Below are 18329 nucleotides of genomic sequence, written 5' to 3' on the forward strand. Positions count from 1 at the left end.
ATAGATTGATAGAAAATGAATAGATTAGAAGAAGAATAGAAAAAATCATACCTTGAGTTGAGGATTAATGTATAACACTAATGATTTGAGTCAAAGATCTTCCCAAACATCAAGAAAAGCCCAAGAGAGTGTCCAACCTTGAGCTCTGGAGTGCCAATGATTAGTTTAGGTCCTCATTCACGAGTTCCAAAAAGGTAGGGGCAAAATGGGAAGTGATTTAGTGAATATTCGAATTCCATTACCCTTGGTCGACTGGCTGGTCGAATGTCAGTCGACCAAGCCATGACAGCAACTTCAGGAGTGGATTCGAGAGGCTAAACAGGGTCAAATCGAGCGGGGTTTTCTCCTACATGTCAATCAACAAGTCTAGTTTCAGAAATTACCTTCGGATTGATCATAGGGGTCCAAGAAGTGCTTCAACTAATTCAATCTTCATTGATGAGCAGATTTTCACTCAACACTGACAATGTGCTCAAGTAAGGGGCATCATTGTCAATGTCCATAGGCTCTGTATCAAGCATCAAATCATCAACGAAGAGGGCCCACATGTCTCTTCTACCACCACTTCGGGTCTTCGGACCTGCAACAGTATAAAATCCGGGCCGGGTTAGGATAAGGCCGGATTTTACACCTGTAGTGTATTTAGAAGAGCTATAAGTCCCAACATCTATGTGGTCAACCACATGCAAATACTTACCAAATAAGGCTGGATGGGGCCGATCATTCAATACTTAGAGCACGATCAGCTCCCAGAGGATAAAAAAGAAGCCCGAGCAATCCAACAAAGATCTGCTCGGTATACAATTAGCGAGGGTCGAATATACAAAAAATCTGTAACTCGACCACTTTTATGATGCTTAGGATCTCTAGAGGCAATTAAAGTCTTAAAGGAGATTCATGGAGGGATTTGTGGAGCACACATAGGAGCTCCAACATTGGCAGATAAAGCTTTGAGACAAAGTTTTTTCTAGCTGACCATGCAAGAAGATACAAAAGACTTTGTCCGAAAATGCGACAAATGCTAGGCCCATGCCAATATACTGCACACTCTTGTTGCACCATTAACGTCAATTCTATCACCCTTTCCTTTTGCAATATGGGGGATAGATTTGTTAAGGAAACTACCTAAAGCATTAGGATGAAGAGAATATTTAATGTTGCGGTTAACTATTTCACAAAGTGGGTGGAAGCAGAACCTCTAGCATCGATCAATACCAACCAAATGAAATGCCTTATCACACACAATATCATATATAGATACAGAGTCCCGAGGATATTAGTTACTAACCACGGAAAGCAGTTTGAGAATGCCGCCTTCAAAAAATTATGCAAAGATCAAGGGATCGAACATTGTCTTTCCTTGGTAGCATATCCTCAAGGCAACTGTCAGGTCGAAGTCAATAACAAGATTATGCTTGACGGCTTGGAGAAAAGGCTCGACCAACTAAAAGGGAGATGGGTTGATGAATTGCCCTGTGTTATGTGGTTGTACCAAACAAATCCTAGGGCGACCACAAAAGAATCACCATTCAAACTTGCCTATGGAGCAGAAGCCTGCATAACGGTCGAAATCCAGGTTGGATCTCTCAGAGAAGAAGATTTTGACAAGGAGGCTAAATTGAAGGAATGAAGAGCAACATAGACCTCATTGATGAGGTAAGAGACAAGGCACAATATTGCCTAGAAGAATATCAAAGAATAATTGCCACCTACTATAACGCGAAGATAAAAATGAGGCAATATCTTCCCGAAGAACTTGTCCTTTGCCGAACAGCTGTTTCAGATCCGACCAATTAAGGAAAGCTAGCCCCAACTGGGAGGGACCACCGTACATAATTATCCGACAAGTCACCCCAGGAGCATACCACCTATGCGATGTAGAGACCGGACAACAAATCCCTCGGTTATTGAATTTGAGCAATTTTAGAAGATATTATCAGCAACATCTGCCAATTTTTTTAAGGGGTTGTAGCCCAAATTTTGTTTTTCTAATTAGCAACAATATCATTTTATTAAGCAAGTTAATGGCAATTCGATTACCTTTTTGACTTTAAAGCAATTGAGTAATCATATTTATCGAGCACGATCATCCCGAATAGAGAAGATAGTTCGACCTCAATAGGTTTGGAATGACACTTCCATAAAGTTCGGAAGTCACCCTGCTTAAAGCGAAGGGAAATCACGATTACAACAAGCATAATAACTTGAACACACATTTTAAAACTGGTGTTCTAAACGTAACTATGCTCGGGCATAAAAAGAATGTTGAGAGCTAAGAGCTACTCGACCACAAGAATACAAGGAGGAAATGTGCACAATAAAGACATGAGCGAACTAAGTAACATTTCAACATTTGGGTTAGGTATACAACGCCTCACATATAATCTTGCAAATACCGCGGAATAGCAATAACTTTCGAAAATTTTCTTTCACATTTGGGTGATAAGAAACTCCTAAATTATACTTCCCAAAATATCTTAATGTATTAACCCACCTTTAATAATTGAATACAATAATAATCATCGAAAATCTCATTACTTTTGGGTAAATTAAATTATTTAAATTATTATTCATTTCCACTTGAGTGCATATATCATTATTACTTAGATGATATCATCTTTGGACAAATGTCACCAAACTTTGACTACTATAGTAAATAAAGTGGGGGTGATACCACTTTAGTGAATTACATTCATTCTCTTATTATCTCCATCCAAAATTTATAGTCAAGGTACGCACAATATATTAGTATCCAACACAACCATCTAAGGGTTTATATACAATCATAATAATTAAATTTTTTTTTCTTTTTCCTTTTTCACAAAACCCAGACAGACGTCCAGTCTAATTTGACCAGACAAGATGGGATTTTCTATGACTAGACGGACGTCCGTCTCGTTCGAGATAGCGCTCTATCTGGACCCAAAAAATTCATTTTCGCCAAAAATCAAACCCAAAAATATCTATAAGGACAAGATTTATAATCTCATCATCCCATATCAAAAAATTTCAGGAAAAATTCAATAAACATAATAATAAAAAAAATTCAAGGATTAACAGTTCACGCAAATTATTACGATCCTCCAATTGGAATCCCAATAAAAAATCAAAGCAACATAATCTAGTTTCATAATGATTTAAGGTTTTAATTAAACCTTGGATCCTCCCATTGAATCTAATTCAAAATCAAATCAACAGAATTAAAACTTTTTTTTTCAAAAGAAATTCCCGTTTTTTTTTTTTTTTTTTTTTTGTTGATAAAAAACAGATACAATAATCATGAAGAGATAGTTTTAGTTATTCCTTTACAATCTTTGTCCTTCCACTTAGTCCACACCCTTGATTCCTGCTCGTTTATTGCCAATTCTGCTAAATTAGAGGCAATTTTGAGGATTTCTTGATCTTCAGAGAACACAATAGGGATCCCCTCTATTCTGGTCGTAATGAAATAGAGGTCTTGGACAGCTTCAATAGGCCATGGCATGTGTGGTGTTGGTAGAGATTCTTTGATTTGCTTGTCCATATTTGATTGATTCTCAGATAATTGTTATCAGCCCATCGTATTCCACTTGCCAAACTTTCTGCCAACGTTGTAGTTGTTGTTGTACCGCCTTTTTTACCTCTTGAGCAATATAGAAGTTCCCCTTGATGTGTTACTCCCCAGCAGTATCCTACTTCCTTTGCCGATTGTCGCACCATCCCTGCACAGTATAGTATAGTAAGTTGTTGAGGTACTATGTTTTGCATTGTAGAGAGTAATATATTACAGTTATCTACTTGATTGCCTCTTGGGGAATCAATGCTCAACATTCCAAATGGTTTTAAATTTAACTCTTGGCACCCAGAATTAACAAATTTCATCACTCGCTCCGGATTAGGCTTATCCTTCCTAACTCTTGTATCATTACGTATTTGCCACACACTATAACAAGTGATGATGATAACAGAAATAATCCATCGTAGCATTGGTCTTTCCATAGAGGGGTTATTGAACAAGTCTAAAATGAAAGCAAAGATATTATCAAAAGGCAACAACTCAGTTCTTAGTCCTAATGGTCCCACTGCCCAGATCCTTCGCGTCCATTCGCAATTGAAGAAAAGATGCCAACTCGATTCATTGCTATCACCACAAAGCACACAACAATCTGAATTTGGATTCCACCTAGCGAGTATTGTGTTAACTGGAATTCCTGCATGGAGAAGACGCCAGAAAAACATAGTGAATTTTGGGTGTATTTTTAGCTTCCATAAAAATAACCACCATCTACTATGCATGTTATAATCATTCACATGAACATAATTGTTAGACAAGTATTGATAGGTTAACTTGGTGGTCAACAAAGGAGATAAAGAAAAACTTAGTCTCCAAGTGTCCTGTTCATCAGAAATCCTAACATTATTTATAGCAGAAGCAATTAAAGGATCGAAAGTGAGTGAGATTTCAGTATCATATCTACCTCTCATCCTTGTGACTTCTGCCAAAGTGACCTTACCTGGAGCAAAATATTGGTTAAATTCTCCAACTACATGATCATCCTTATTTGTTATCCAGGGATCAAACCAAAAGAAAGTGTTTTCTCCATTGCCCACAGCTCTAATTATCATGTTCCTTAGACATTGAACCACTGAACGTATACTATTCCAAAAGTTTGATCCACATTTTCCCCCACCCTAGGATCAAAAAGAGAAGTTTGGGGAAAATATTTGGCTTTCATACACTGTACCCAAATTGAGGAATTCTCCGTAAGAAGTCTCCAAACCTGTTTAATCAAGAGTGCTTTATTCATCAGTTCCATATTCTTAAAACCCAATCCACCATTCGCTTTAGGCATACAACATTTACTCCAGGAGATCAGGTTAAGAGACTTACCTGTATCAGTTCTACCTAGCCAGAACCTTTGGCAGATCGAGTTTATAGCCTTACAAACCTTTTTAGGAAACAAAGTGTATTGCATGTGATAAAGAGGCACAGCTTGAAGCCCTGCTTGTATAAGAACAGCTCTCCCTGCAAACGATAGAGATCTTGCTTTCCATCCTGCAAGTTTAGCCTTCAACTTGTTCAAGATAGGGCATAGTCTATTAGATCTTGCTTTTCCTGAAAACAGAGAGCTACCAAGATAGGTAGACAATTTATCCATCTCCTTTATCCCTAAGTAGTTCAGAATTTTTTCCTTCATCACAGGGGGTGTTGATTTGTTGAAGTATGCTTCACTTTTTTCTAGGTTGATCACCTGCTCAGTCATGTTCCCAAAGATATCTAACACAATTTTGATCACACAAACATCATCTAATGAAGCACGGCAAAAAATGAAAGTATCATCAGCAAAAAATAGATGAGAAATTTCAGGTGCCATTCGAGCAATTTTGATGCCACGGAAGGCATCTTCAGCTCTAAAGGCTCCTAGGATTCGAGACAGAATTTCCATGATATCAAGAAGAGATACGGGCTAAGTGGGCACCCCTGCCTTAATCCCCTACTCGCCTTGAAGTAAGAGTAAAGAGATCCATTCAGTTTGATAGAGAAGGAAGCAGAAGACATTAAACAATTTATCAAAGAGCAAAATTTAGAGTCAAACCCTAGGCAGTTCATGACCCTTAGCAACACACTCCACTCTACCCTGTCATATGCTTTTGACATGTCTAATTTGAGAGCCACATACCCTTTCTTGGCCTTAGATTTTTTCATGAAATGAAAATTTTCTTGGGCCAAAAAAATATTGTCGGTAATTTGCCTACCCAGCACAAAGGCAACCTGACATGGAGAAATAATTGAATGTAAAACAGGTTTGATTCTTGTGGCAATAATCTTGGCAAGAATTTTATAAGTGACATTGCAGAGACTAATAGGTCTGAAATCAGAGACCCTTTCGGGTCTATCATGTTTAGGAATAAAACATAACAGAGTATGATTGGTTCCAGTTGGCAGGAAAGCATGGTTGAAAAAATTGTGAGCAAACTGGACAATGTCTTGTTCAAGCAAGTTCCAAAAATACTGAAAAAAGCAAACTTGGAAGCCATCAAAGCCTGGTGCTTTAGTTGCTCCCAAAGAGAAAACAGCTTGGCGAATCTCTGCAGAGTTAGGACAAAAAAAAAAGAGGGATCCACCCTCACAGAATCAAGCGGTTGGAACAACTCATCTAGGAAAGGAGGGATAGAAGGGTTACTAGAAATATACAGCTTTTGCATAAAATTAGCAAAACACTTAGCAATCCCTGCAGGGTCAGAAATAACACCATTATCACTTATTAAGAATTCAATTTTCTGTGCTTCCAGATGAATTTTAGCAGTCCTATGGTAAAACTTCGTATTCCTGTCACCATCAGAGATATAATTAGCTTTGGACTTTTGGAACCAAAAGGACTCTTGTGCCGAATAAACCCATTGTAGCCACTTTACCTTTTGGTGGTACAAATCCCAATCTGGGAAAGGGCAGTTCTCAATTGCAGACAATTCCAACTCTAGTCTTTCACATAAAGAGTTGATATTACCAAAATTTTCAGAATTCCATCCCCTAAGAAAGTTAGAAATCGAGGCTAACTTGGGGCAAAGGCCCTCCACACCTACTTGATTCCAAGCTCTGCAGACATCAGATTTAAAACTTGGGTGTTCCTGCCATGCCAACTGATAATGAAAGAGTTTCCTCGCAGATCGAATAGATGAGTCAGTGTTTATGAGCAGCGGAGAGTGATTAGATCCAATAGCAGGGAGGATCGAAAGCTTTAAATCAGGAAAAAGAACTAGCCCATTAGGTGATACAAACACTCTGTCAAGGGTCTCAAGAGTGAGGTGGGGGTGTCTTTTGTGGTTTGACCAGGTAAATTTTTCCCCCTCCCCATTCAACTCAAATAATTGGAAGTTTGCAATGGTTTCACTCAAAAAGGGCATAGCCAGGCGAGGTTTGAATACTCCACCACATTTATCACAGGTCGACAGGATTTCATTGAAATCACCACAAACAATAAAGGGCTCTAAAAGAGATGATAGGAAATTAGACAGTTCAATCCAAACCAGTTTCCGATTGTTGTATTGAGGAGGAGCATATATAAAAACAATCACCCAGTGAACACAAGAATTGCAGAAATGGCAACCATATGATCATTTGAGTAAATCACCGAAGGATGGTTGGTTTGGTTAGTCAAAACCCAAAGACCACCTTGATAGCCTCTAATTCCTTTGCTAGGATTGAAAAAAATAGATCGGTAGGAAGCCAAAGAACCTCGGAAGCGGTTGATCACATTGTTAGAATTCTGGCATTTAAGTTCACACAAGAAAAGAATCTCAGGCTTGAACTTCAGACACAATTTTTTCTAATCTCATAAGAGTGAAAGCTCCATTTCCACATACATTCCAACTTAAAAACTTCATTTGTACTAACTTCTCTCTCGACTTTCCTTCAAAACAAAACCTAGGCCAGGAGCGAGTAAGGAGACAGTCCACAGGGGATAGAGAACAAAAACTTGAGGATTACAACAACCAAAGAGGAACAACTACTAGAGAGAGAGAGAGACCAAAACAGTAGCTACTACTACAAACAAAAGACCTGGACTACGGGTAGAGCGCATTGAAGTTATCGTTGTAAACCTGATTGCACACACAACCAATCATCAACAAGGTTAGAAAGCACAGCATTGAGGGATTTAGGAGAACAATTTGGCAAAATTACAGGCAAATTTGAATAAACTGGAGCAGCAATTAAGGATAAGAATAGCAAAGTTGTCCAAAAACCACAAGAAATGAGAGACAGGGGTCACCTGGTTGTTCATCAGAGGTTGATCCTGCATTGGAGCTTGATAGATTGCATTAGGAAAAGGGTGTAGCATATTCTGATTCCTTTCAAAAGTCCGCAACATTATATCCTCTTTAATAGAATTAAGAAGGGAGTCAAGATTGACCGAATTCGAGAGAAGAGAATTAATGAAATTCCAGTAAGAATCCATTGGGTCAAAAGAAATTCCCGTTAAAACTATACAATATGATCTATAAAACTTAATGACTAAAAACAAACATGTAATTAACAAAAAAGAATTAAATAATCGATTAATTTGATTCTAGTGTTGTATGGTATGGTTCTGATACCAATTGTTAGAACATCTAGGATTTTTCAGTTTGCCGTATAATGGAATGTTTTATTTTATAATTCTCTTGTAAACTATTATTATTAGTCCACTTTCTTTTTTATGAGGAAAAACATAAAAAGTGTTTTATTTATTAACAATTGTTAGAGAGACAAGTTTGATTTTTGAGGGGTAAAAAGGGGTAGACATTGATATAAGATACCAACTAGTTAACTTTTATTTTTTTGAAAAAACTATGGGAAGGTGAGAAGTTATCAAGTTATTTATATAAATTTTTTAGATATGATGAAAAGAAGAGAAATAATGGTGAGAATTAATTAAAATTAAGTGAAAGTTAAAAACTACAATTTTAGGTATAATTAAGGAAAATTTCCCACATGGTCAGATTTTAAAAAAGATTTACTCAATACGATATTTTTAAAATTTTTTTACTCAAATAGATTCTATTATTATTTAAAATAACTACCAAATCCTAAATTTTGTGATTATTTTTTCTACCCAACTAATATTCTCCTATAAACTACTTAAATTACTCTCAAGTCTTTAAATATAAATTTAGTTACTACTCAGTACTTTTTACCTTTCCAAATAACTCTTTTTTTTACCTAATTCAATTCCTAAAAAATATAAGTAGAACATCTATCACATTTGAGATGTTTTAGTTACGTACTCCTAAATTATTATTATATTTTAATAATGTACTCTTGAAAATTTGAAATTATCTAAAAATGTAAAAATTCTCTCTCTCTCTCTCTATATATATATAATATAGAGTTGAGTTTTATTTTGATAATTTAAAAGAGAATATTGGCAGGAAAAATTATTACAAAATTTGAAATTTCTTAATTATTTTAAAAAAATATAATCCATTTGAGTAAATCATTTTCAAAAATTAGTTATTGAGTAATTTTTTTTTAAACCAGACCATTTAGAAAACTTTTCCGATAATTAATTGGTGTACCGTATACTCGATCCAATATTGCTACCATGTCACCCAATGTTCTGAGGGTGGTTGTCCCTCTTTCTGAGATTTGAGATTTTCTCAAATCTGAAACTTAAAAACCGTTCTCTCTTCTACCAAAAACAAAAAAAGAAACTTGATCCAATATCCTACCGTATCGCCCAATACAGATACATTGGGTCATGCATCCGATCCGAGATCGCTGATCTTCTTTGGTCCATTGCCCAGAACAAAGCGCGTGATTCCTACGCTTCTTTTTATCTGGATTAGGTCCATAGCATCAACTCAGCACCACAAAACAAAACGGAAGCTACGCGTAGTAGCACCGAAAGAACCTTCTCGGAACCGGCAGCGTGCGTAGAATCTTCTCGATGCGTGTAAGCTAACCCTGTTTATATATTTCAGAGAAGGTCTCATGCTTCCCGCAACCGTAAAATTTATTCTCAAATTGGATTGGTAGACCCTCATCTCTGGTCATATTGAGAATAGGGTTTCATCTTTACTGCAAGAGTCAATTTTTATTTTCAATTTAGAACAGGAGGCTCTCATCTTCGATCAAATTAAAGACAACCCACAAAGCAGAGGCTTCAAAGATGTGTTTGGTGTTTGTATGTGATGAAGACGAACAGGTTTTGGGAAGACAACCAGCCCCTGGAGCTTGTCCCTACTGTGGAGGAATGGTCCAAGCTGTTGATGTAGAGAATCAATGGAGGTTCTGTTTCTTACCTCTTTATTTCAGGACCAAGAGGAAGTACTTCTGCACCATATGCCTTAGGCGTTTAGTTGTCTATCCATGAATGAACAGAGAAGCTTGAAAAGAAGAGATCAAAATCAATCAGAAGGGAAAGGCTTATATTTGTAAATGTTAGCTGGGTTGAAGGGATTTGCTTTTCAGCTTCTAATTGATTCTCTGTATATATAGTTGGGTTTTCAATTTGTATTTTCTTTTCTTTTCCTTCTGTCACAAGGGAAAGGCTTATATTTGTAAATGTTAGCTGGGTTGAAGGGATTTGCTTTTCTGATCCCCTCTGTTTCAAAGCTTCTAAGTGAACTTTCATATCTATGAATTTTAGTCTCTGCAGCTTAAGAAATCGCAGTACAGGTTATTAAGACCTGAAGAAGTTGTTTGTTTGCTGCGGTGGGTTTACTTTTTTTTTGGTAATGGCTGCGGTGGGTTTACATGTCAAAGAAATTTCGTGTTTGTCTGTGAGAGATGAAGACTAATGTATTATTTTGTAAAAAATAAATGTAACGTGACGTGTCATCAAAAAGAGTTTTACCCATGGTGCAGCCAAAATCTGATTAGTCTCCAGATCCTTGATGAAAATCCAGCAAGGTGGTGTTAGATGTGGCCCGACCACATGGTCGGGTGGTCACCTTTGAAGGCTAAGTCTATAATGGAACAAATCATAGGGCTCTGGTAAGTTGCAGAGCTTTAATTTAGTATAGTAACAGAGACAAATGATTCAGATATCTTTACTTTGCGTAACTCTCTTGTTTAAATAGGTTTTACCTTTGATTCTCGTTTGTTGGATTCGTTCGTGCCTCCTCTTGATGACTGTTCGATCTTAGGGTTTTACCCCTCTTTTGTAGATAATGACAGTTATCATGATTAACACGATTGCCCACTTTGTATAATGGTAGTTATCGCTTATAACTCGATCACATATCCCGAATTCTATGGGATCATGCTTATCTCCATTACCGCAGGGTTCCTTCTTTTTTACGTAACTGTCTAGTTCGAACTTTAGGCCAGTCTTGACCATGGTTGAGCCGCTCCCCACTGGAATCTATGACCCGATTGTGGTTATATCAGGTTCGGTGTTGTTTTATCCGTATCACAAGCCCCTCAAGCCAGGTGATCGGAAAGGACCGAACGATTACTTGGTTTGCCATCTTGACCACGTCCCTTGAATCAATCGTTACCCTGAATTCAAACATCGTGTCACATTTATTGTTTCATCTGCAACGGTACACTCATCGAGCTGCATGCCTTTCCAGTTTCTTGTGTTGAAGATGCCACGTGGTCCTCAACTATAGTCATCATCATTACTTTGATAAGTCCAAATCGCCAGTGATTGTGCGTCGTTGATCTTCCGGTTTGTCAACGATCGGTACTCGAACCGTCACTTGTTTTGATCCATTGATTAGGATTAATCATATCCGTTTATCCACCTTGCCTTTGGGTATATTTAAACGCTTCCCATTTTAATTTTTTTCACTTTGCTTCTTCACCTTCGCAAGAAAATTTCGTTAAGAGCTCCCAGCATTCTTATCTGCAATCTCTGGTTTCAAGCCTTAATTCGTACAAGATCAAAACAAGTAAGTTCTTCATCTTTCATTCTTCTTATTCTTCCTTTTTCTCAAGACTCTTACCATAGTTGCTCTAGGTTTTAGTTCTCTCTGAGATTTCAAAACTTTTTCCGTTTCTTCAATGGGTAGTGATAGAACCTCCAACGATGATTCTGTCGATCGTATGATCAACGGAGAGGGCTCTGCTAACCAAGCTAGCCCCTTAGTCTCAGTCGAGTTATCTGGTGAAAAGACCAAGAGGGTCACCGACCGTTGGTATGTCTCTATCCATTTGGCCCCTGGGGAACAACCTGAAAAGTGAGGGAGAGAAAGAAAGTTGTTTTCCCCAAACCTTCCCGAAAGCAAAAAACTATACCACAAGCCTTCACGGGAAGCTCCCAATCATCCAAAAGACCATCTCACAGGCCTAGCTTCTATGTGTCCCATGTTCGTCCTAAAGAAGTTCTGTCACATCCCGCCCTAAATCCACCAAGGGGATACCCTATCTGGATTACCCGGGGAGTGAATTACAGTCCCGCCGATCAAGTTTAGGAACGATCATAGTCACTTAGCACAATAATATAATCAAAAGCAAGAACAATTCCTTGTATCCAAATAATTTAATAATAAAAGTCGAGAAAGTACCTCAGAAGGATTCACAAATAACATCAGAGTGCGGAAAGGATTTCATTAGTATAAACAATCAAGTGTGAAAAGGAGGGAGGAAACCCATCCTATAATAATAGCGGAAGATGAGACGACTAAAAGTAAAGGTTACAACCGATTCACCAAATAACAAGTGAAACAACTAAGCTATAGTCCCGACAATTCAAATAAAAGGTTAAAAAGGGAATGAGGCGACATCCCATCCCTAACACACAAATATAAAACTGAACTGCTACAAACAAGTCCCGATCTCGGTCTACTCGTCTTTATCAACTGGTTCATCGCCACCAAGTATGATACAAGTCTTCAACTCGGCCTCCGAGAGGGTTGATCGCCACAGTCAACAGTGGTAGTACCTGCAGGAAAGTCTAACAAAATATGTTGCAAAAAGGAGTGAGTTCGAAAGAACTCAGCAAGGTAGTCATTCCATAAAATATAAACCATATGATACAAGACATAACATGATGCAATATGATATGGAACACATGATGCAAGTATGGTTCTAACTCTATGAATGCTGGTCTCTAAGGTAGACATGCTTTAAGTCATAGCACCATACTTCTCTGGGTCGTCTGTCACTCTCCCGTTCCATATCTTGGGAATGCCCGGGGAATATCGGTAAAGTCCTCAAAAAAACCATGGTTGGGGATTTAGTCACCACTCTCTCACATCACCATTTGGTATAAGTATTGGCGCATGTCACAGTAAAGCCTAGCCCAATGCAAGTCATATCAACTCAGATCCAGATACGTCCATTCCTCTCCCCCGGCGATCCTTTCGGTATCCTTCTCACTAGAGTCAGCGTAATCCCGGATTACGGACTCATCAACCCTATTGGTCATCCACAAATAGTAAACGGGAAGCTCTCACGTCCTCTCATGGGTTGGTTACCAGTCTTGAGCGCCCGTGAGCCCAAGTCTATCCATTTGCAACTCTACCAATAAATGGCTCCCACAATGAGATTTATGACCTCTCACGGGTTGGTTACCGGTCTTGAGTGCCCACAAATCCCCACTGCTACCACGGGTCGTTCGGTCTCAATGCCCTTCCGATTCGGGTCTGATACGACAGGGACATCCTAGCCAAACCACTAGACAGTCCTATGTATGTCATCCAATAACCCAGGAAAGAGTCGATAGGCACCTTCGGAGAACATCCCATACTATTCCCTCCGGTACCCAAGGACAGAAGCGTCAATAGGACACTCCCCAATCCCAAGCTATACGTAGGCAATCACATATTAAAGTTCATCACTTCTCATGCATCCAATACATCTTCATAATACAAGTTAAATCATGATATTGAAATGAATCATCATAGACATAAGTAAACAAGAATAGTAATGTAACATGACAAGAGTATAAAGATTTCAATACTACTATTCTAACACATATATCACAGTCTTATAACGATTAAAAGAAATCAAGAGATTCTATTCATAAATAAGAACATAAATCATAAGTTGATGATCTATGTGTTTATGGAGATAACCATCCTTACCTTAGGTTGAGTTGATGATGAATTGAGAATACCAAGAATTAGTCCAAAAGAATTGTTAAGACCCTAAACAAACATCAATAATAAGTTAGAGAAGAAGTCGGGAAGATTGGATGTCAATTGGATCAAAACTGGCCAAGGTTGCTGTCACCAACAAGTTTGGTCGATGGTCTTGGTCGATGGTATCGACCAAAAGGATAGACCAAAATTGTCTTCAGGACAGAATAGTGGATTTTGGGGATTTTGGTCCGAAATGGGTCTTCCGGGGTTCGGATCGATCTGAAACTTGGAGGGATGATTAATAACAATGTAAGAACACTACCTAGCAAGTATTATCACAATCCAATGGTCCAAATGAAAACCCCCAAATTGAGGTCCTATGTTCTAAAGACAAGAATCCTAGCATTCATGAGAAATTGATGAAATTGAAAGGGAAGCTAGAGAATTAGTTGGGGAATAAGTTAGGAACATGATTACAATCATTTGCAAGCCAGATATTAGACTAATCATACTCCACATCTCAGTTTAGTATAAGAAATCAAGTTGTTAAGCAAGGAATCATGGTAATGTATATGTAAGGATCAAGATGCAAGTGAGGCATAGCAAGAATGAAGGAAAAACAAGGATAAATGAGAAGAGACATTCATGGCAAGGTGTTTGCAAGGTTGTAGCACCTTGGCCATGGTCTCATCAGTAAAAAGAAGAAGGGAAGTGAGTAGAATAGAGAGCAAGAGAGAGAATCATACCTTGGAAGATGATAGATGAAGAAAAGAGACAATGATTATTGTAGAAGATCATCACCCAAGCCAAGGAGGAGCCTAAGAGGAGCTTTCCCACGTTCTCAGGTGTTGAAATGAGTAAAATATCGTTCTAGGTTCGAGGTTTCACTTAAATAGAGGAAGGAATATCCAAAAAGCATCTTTTTCACGATTCTGGGCAACTTTGGTCGATGGTCCTTGGTTGATGGCATCAACCAAAGAGTATCGACCAAAACGGTAACCAGGTTTCAGCAGAAAATCTAGAAATAGTTCAGCAACTTCGAACAGGGATTCGGAGGGCTATACAAGATCAAATTGAGTGAGGTTTTCTCCTACAAGTCAATCAAGAAGTCTAGTTTCCAGAAATACCTTTGGATCAAGCATGAGAGTTCATTAGGTCCACCAAATAAGCTCACCTTCTTCGATGCGCAAGCAGGATTTTCCAGATACAGTTCAGCAACTTCGGACAGGGATTTGGAGGGCTATATGGGGTCAAATGGAGTGGGGTTTTCTCCTACAAGTCCATCAAGAAGTTTAGTTTCCAGAAATATATTCGGATTGAGCACAGGAGTTCATTTGGTATTTCAACTAATTCACCCCTCTTCGGTGCGCAGATTCAAAACTAACACTGACAATGCTCTCAAGTGAGAGGCATCATCGTCAATGTTCACGGGCTTGGGTTCCAACACCAAATCATCAACAAAAAGGTCCACAAGTCTCATTTCCCCCACTTTGGGTTTTCGGACCTACAAACATAATAGGTTCCGGGCCCGGCCAAGGTAGGATAAGGCCAAACATTACAAATCTACCCTAAGGGAAAGGTCTGACATGGCTTCCTAAGGTTTTCAAAGATAATAATATTGAAATTAAAGTCCAATTTTTAAGGTCTAACATTGAACCAGTCTTTCTTTATCCCAAAATAAATAGGGTGTCCGGGCTAGGTTTGGGCTGGATGTTACAAGTAAAGACAATTTTCAGCCAGTATTCTCTTCCTTTTTCTTATTTACTTTGAGCCCCAAATGCACACGAAAGGGTTAACTCGAACCTCCCTGAGGAATTCTCTATCTACACCGATACCCTAAAAAGTGGGGTTCGATTTCCTTCACTTTCCACCATATTCTTTGACATATTTAATCACTGGGAGATATGTCCAGGTATGCTTCTCCCTAACAGCTGGAGGCTTATCATCGGTCTCATTGGCCTCTTTTTGAGTTGGAAATTGCCCCTTCTCTTCCTAGTTTTTCTCATTTTTTCTTCTTAAGCAAATCCAACCCTCTTGTTGGGTTTTCTTCTTTAAGCGTAACAAACTGAACTTGGGTGGTCGGGTAGTATCTTAGCTAAAGGTACTTGCCCTTCTAATCACAAAGGATGATGTCATCGTTATTTATTCTACTGAGCACCACCTTCTGTCACATCCACCCAGCCGGTACCTTTTCTGTCATACCTGAGTGTGTGATCCACAGCCTCGAAGATCAAGTATCGAGGAAATCATCCTCCCACATAAGCAATAACATAATCAAGAACGGATATAATCAAAGTATAATATTTTAAATAAGAGATCTAAATAAGGAAATAAATGACAATATAATTAGAGTGCGGAAAAGTGATACCAGATGTAAATATCAAAAAGAAGTAGAGTGAGGCGAAATCTCACTCCACAGTTACAGCGGAATGTAGCATGTGTGAAACCCAGCCCTAACCTTGACCCGGAAACCTTGTTATTTGTAGGTCCGATGACCCGAAGTAAAGTAAGAAGTCAGCTTTGGGCCATCCCAGTAGAGGACTTGGTGTCTGGCTTTGAATCCATGAAGGTTGATGATGAGGTGCTATTTATGGAAACAGAATCCTGATGAAGATCTAATTAGTTGATGGACTTGGAGTGATCTCTATCTTGGTTTGAAGGCATTTCTACCTGCTAGGTAAGTCACTTGACTTGTGTGCAAAACCCCTTTAGGTTTGGATTTGATCTGGGCCTTCAATTCCCTGTTTTGGCCTTCTTTGTCGCATTGGTCGACTGATTGGTCGACTGGGCCAGTCGACCAATCCACTCGACCAATGGGTGCTGTCTTTGGCAATTAGGTTGATTCTTGCTCTATTTAAGCCTAACCTCGAGTCCACTTCGTATTTGCTGCCTCCAAACCCTCTGGAACGAACCAAAGACCTCTGCAAGTCATCTCTCTTGCATCCTTGGAGTTTTCTTGGCGGATCTTCGTCGGAACTCTTCTTTTTGCATCAAAAGGTATGTCTACTCTCTCTTCTTCTCCTACATCTTTGTTTTTCTTTCCTTTTTGAGTTGAGACAGTAGAAGAGATGCTGCATCCTCTGTTGCAAACATCTCTGAACATGTTCTCATGATCATCCTAAGGATTAAAGGCTAGAACAATGATCTTAACCATGATCATTGCAAGCTTTTGAAGGATTCATGATCAAACCATGATTTAATCTCTGTTAATTTCCTAATCTGAATTCCGATCTCTTTGGATCTTCTTTCATTGATCATGTTAGTGGTTAATGGTTGTGTTTTCTTTCTATGATCCATAATCCATAGAATTCTAGTTGTTCTCTTCTACCTTACTATGTGTTCTTCATGATGCATGATAGTACATATATGGTAGGTTTTATTTCCTTATTTAGATTTATGCTTCTAAGCCTTATACCATGAAGACCTATGCATGTTTTCATGTTTTCATTACCGAAAGCAATGATCCATCTTCCTATTGTTCTTGTCCTTGTTTTCTATTTCAAACTTCATCAAGATCCATGTTTGATTTATTTATGGTGACTTTTTGTTTCCTAATTTGGGTCTTGATACCTTGATTTGATTAGTGTTTTGAGGTCCCCTATATGCTAGAATACTACTGATGTAGTCTACCCCTTGATTAGTATCCTCTTGAACCATCAAATTCGGATTTCATATCTCAAAACTCTGATTTTCTAAGCTATCGTCTCTGCATTGGTCGACTGATTGGTCGACTGGACCACTCGACCAATCCACTCGACCAATGAGTACAAGCAACTCGGAATTGGTGCTATTTCGGATGCTTTGCTATATTTTCTGTTAGGGATCTTTCCTAATATGTGGTATATACTTGTTTAGGACCTTCTTCTCAAGTTTGCCAAGATCCTACTTGATTTCTTAGGATTCTTTGCGAGTTATAAAAGGTAAGGATGGTTATTTCCTTAATTACATAGATAGCATGAATCTAGTTTCTATATTTGAATATCATTAATATGTTTCCTAAATTAGATTCTTACAATGATATACTACTGTTGCATAACTTTGATTACAGTAGCATTACTTATTCCTATTGAATTGATTCATGTATGATTTACTTACCAATGTTATACAAATGTTTGTAAATATTGATTTCTTTCCATATATGGAGTTACCATATATGTGATGATATGAATTGATGCATGTGTATGCTTACGTATGGTTTGGGAAGGAGAGGTGTCCTTTTGACATTTCTGTCCTTGGACTACTACGGGAATATTATGGGATGTTTCCGGAGATGCCCTCTGGACACCTTCCTAAACTGTTGGATGACATATCTAGGATTGTCTAGTAGTGTTTGGCTAGGATGTCCTGTTATGTCAGACCCTAATCGGAGGGGTATTGAGACCGAACGACCCGTGGTAGCAATGGGGATTCATGGGCGCTCAAGACCGGTAACCAACCCGTGAGAGGACAGGAATCACATTGTGGGGGGCCATTTATTGGTAGGGTTGCATATGGTTAGACTTGGGCTCACGGGCGCTTAAGACCGGTAACCAACCCGTGAGAGGACGTGAGAGCTTCCCGTTTACCATATGTGGATGATCAATAGGGTTGGTGAGTCCGTAGTCAGGGACTATGAGGACTCTAGTGTGAAGGATACCGGAAAGGATCGTCGGGGACGAGGAATGGAAGTATCTGGATCGACTTGATGTAACCAAGTAGAAGACTTGCATTTGGCTAGGTATTACCCCGACATGCGCCAAGTACTTATACCAAATGGTTGTGAGAGAGTGTGTTGACTTAACCCCCTGCCAAGGTTTGTCCTGAGGGATGAAGGACCCATTACCAATCGGTCGCCCGAG

The 18329-nt window shown here is 38.7% G+C and overlaps 2 protein-coding genes across 2 annotated transcripts; one reads left to right on the forward strand and one right to left on the reverse strand.

Annotated features, from left to right (window-relative positions):
- Window positions 1-4677: 4677 nt before the first annotated feature.
- On the reverse strand, window positions 4678-5426 carry LOC148998620 (uncharacterized). The gene is made up of 2 exons (XM_089141825.1): window positions 4871-5426; window positions 4678-4760 (listed from the first exon to the last, which is right to left on the reverse strand). The coding sequence occupies exons 1-2, from the start codon at window positions 5424-5426 to the stop codon at window positions 4678-4680; spliced, it is 639 nt and encodes a 212-aa protein (XP_088997951.1).
- Window positions 5427-9399: 3973 nt separating this feature from the next.
- On the forward strand, window positions 9400-10770 carry LOC148998621 (uncharacterized). The gene has a single exon (XM_089141828.1). It carries the CDS (start codon window positions 9630-9632, stop codon window positions 9831-9833), a length of 204 nt encoding a protein of 67 aa, XP_088997954.1. The 5' UTR covers window positions 9400-9629; the 3' UTR covers window positions 9834-10770.
- The last annotated feature ends 7559 nt before the right edge of the window (window positions 10771-18329 follow it).

The sequence above is a fragment of the Hakea prostrata genome, unplaced genomic scaffold (genome assembly GCF_041222555.1).
Source record: "Hakea prostrata isolate BN-2017 unplaced genomic scaffold, UWA_Hpros_2 contig_237, whole genome shotgun sequence".
In the NCBI taxonomy this organism is placed as follows: domain Eukaryota; kingdom Viridiplantae; phylum Streptophyta; class Magnoliopsida; order Proteales; family Proteaceae; genus Hakea; species Hakea prostrata.

Excerpts from the sequence above, each read along its gene's own strand:
- LOC148998621 (XM_089141828.1), top strand. The coding sequence starts at position 9,630 with ATGTGTTTGGTGTTTGTATGTGATGAAGACGAACAGGTTTTGGGAAGA.
- LOC148998620 (XM_089141825.1), bottom strand. The coding sequence starts at position 5,426 with ATGGAAATTCTGTCTCGAATCCTAGGAGCCTTTAGAGCTGAAGATGCC. Across the intron at positions 4,761-4,870 it reads GCTAGGTAGAACTGATACAG|GTTTGGAGACTTCTTACGGA; the intron begins GTAAGTCTCTTA and ends TTGATTAAACAG.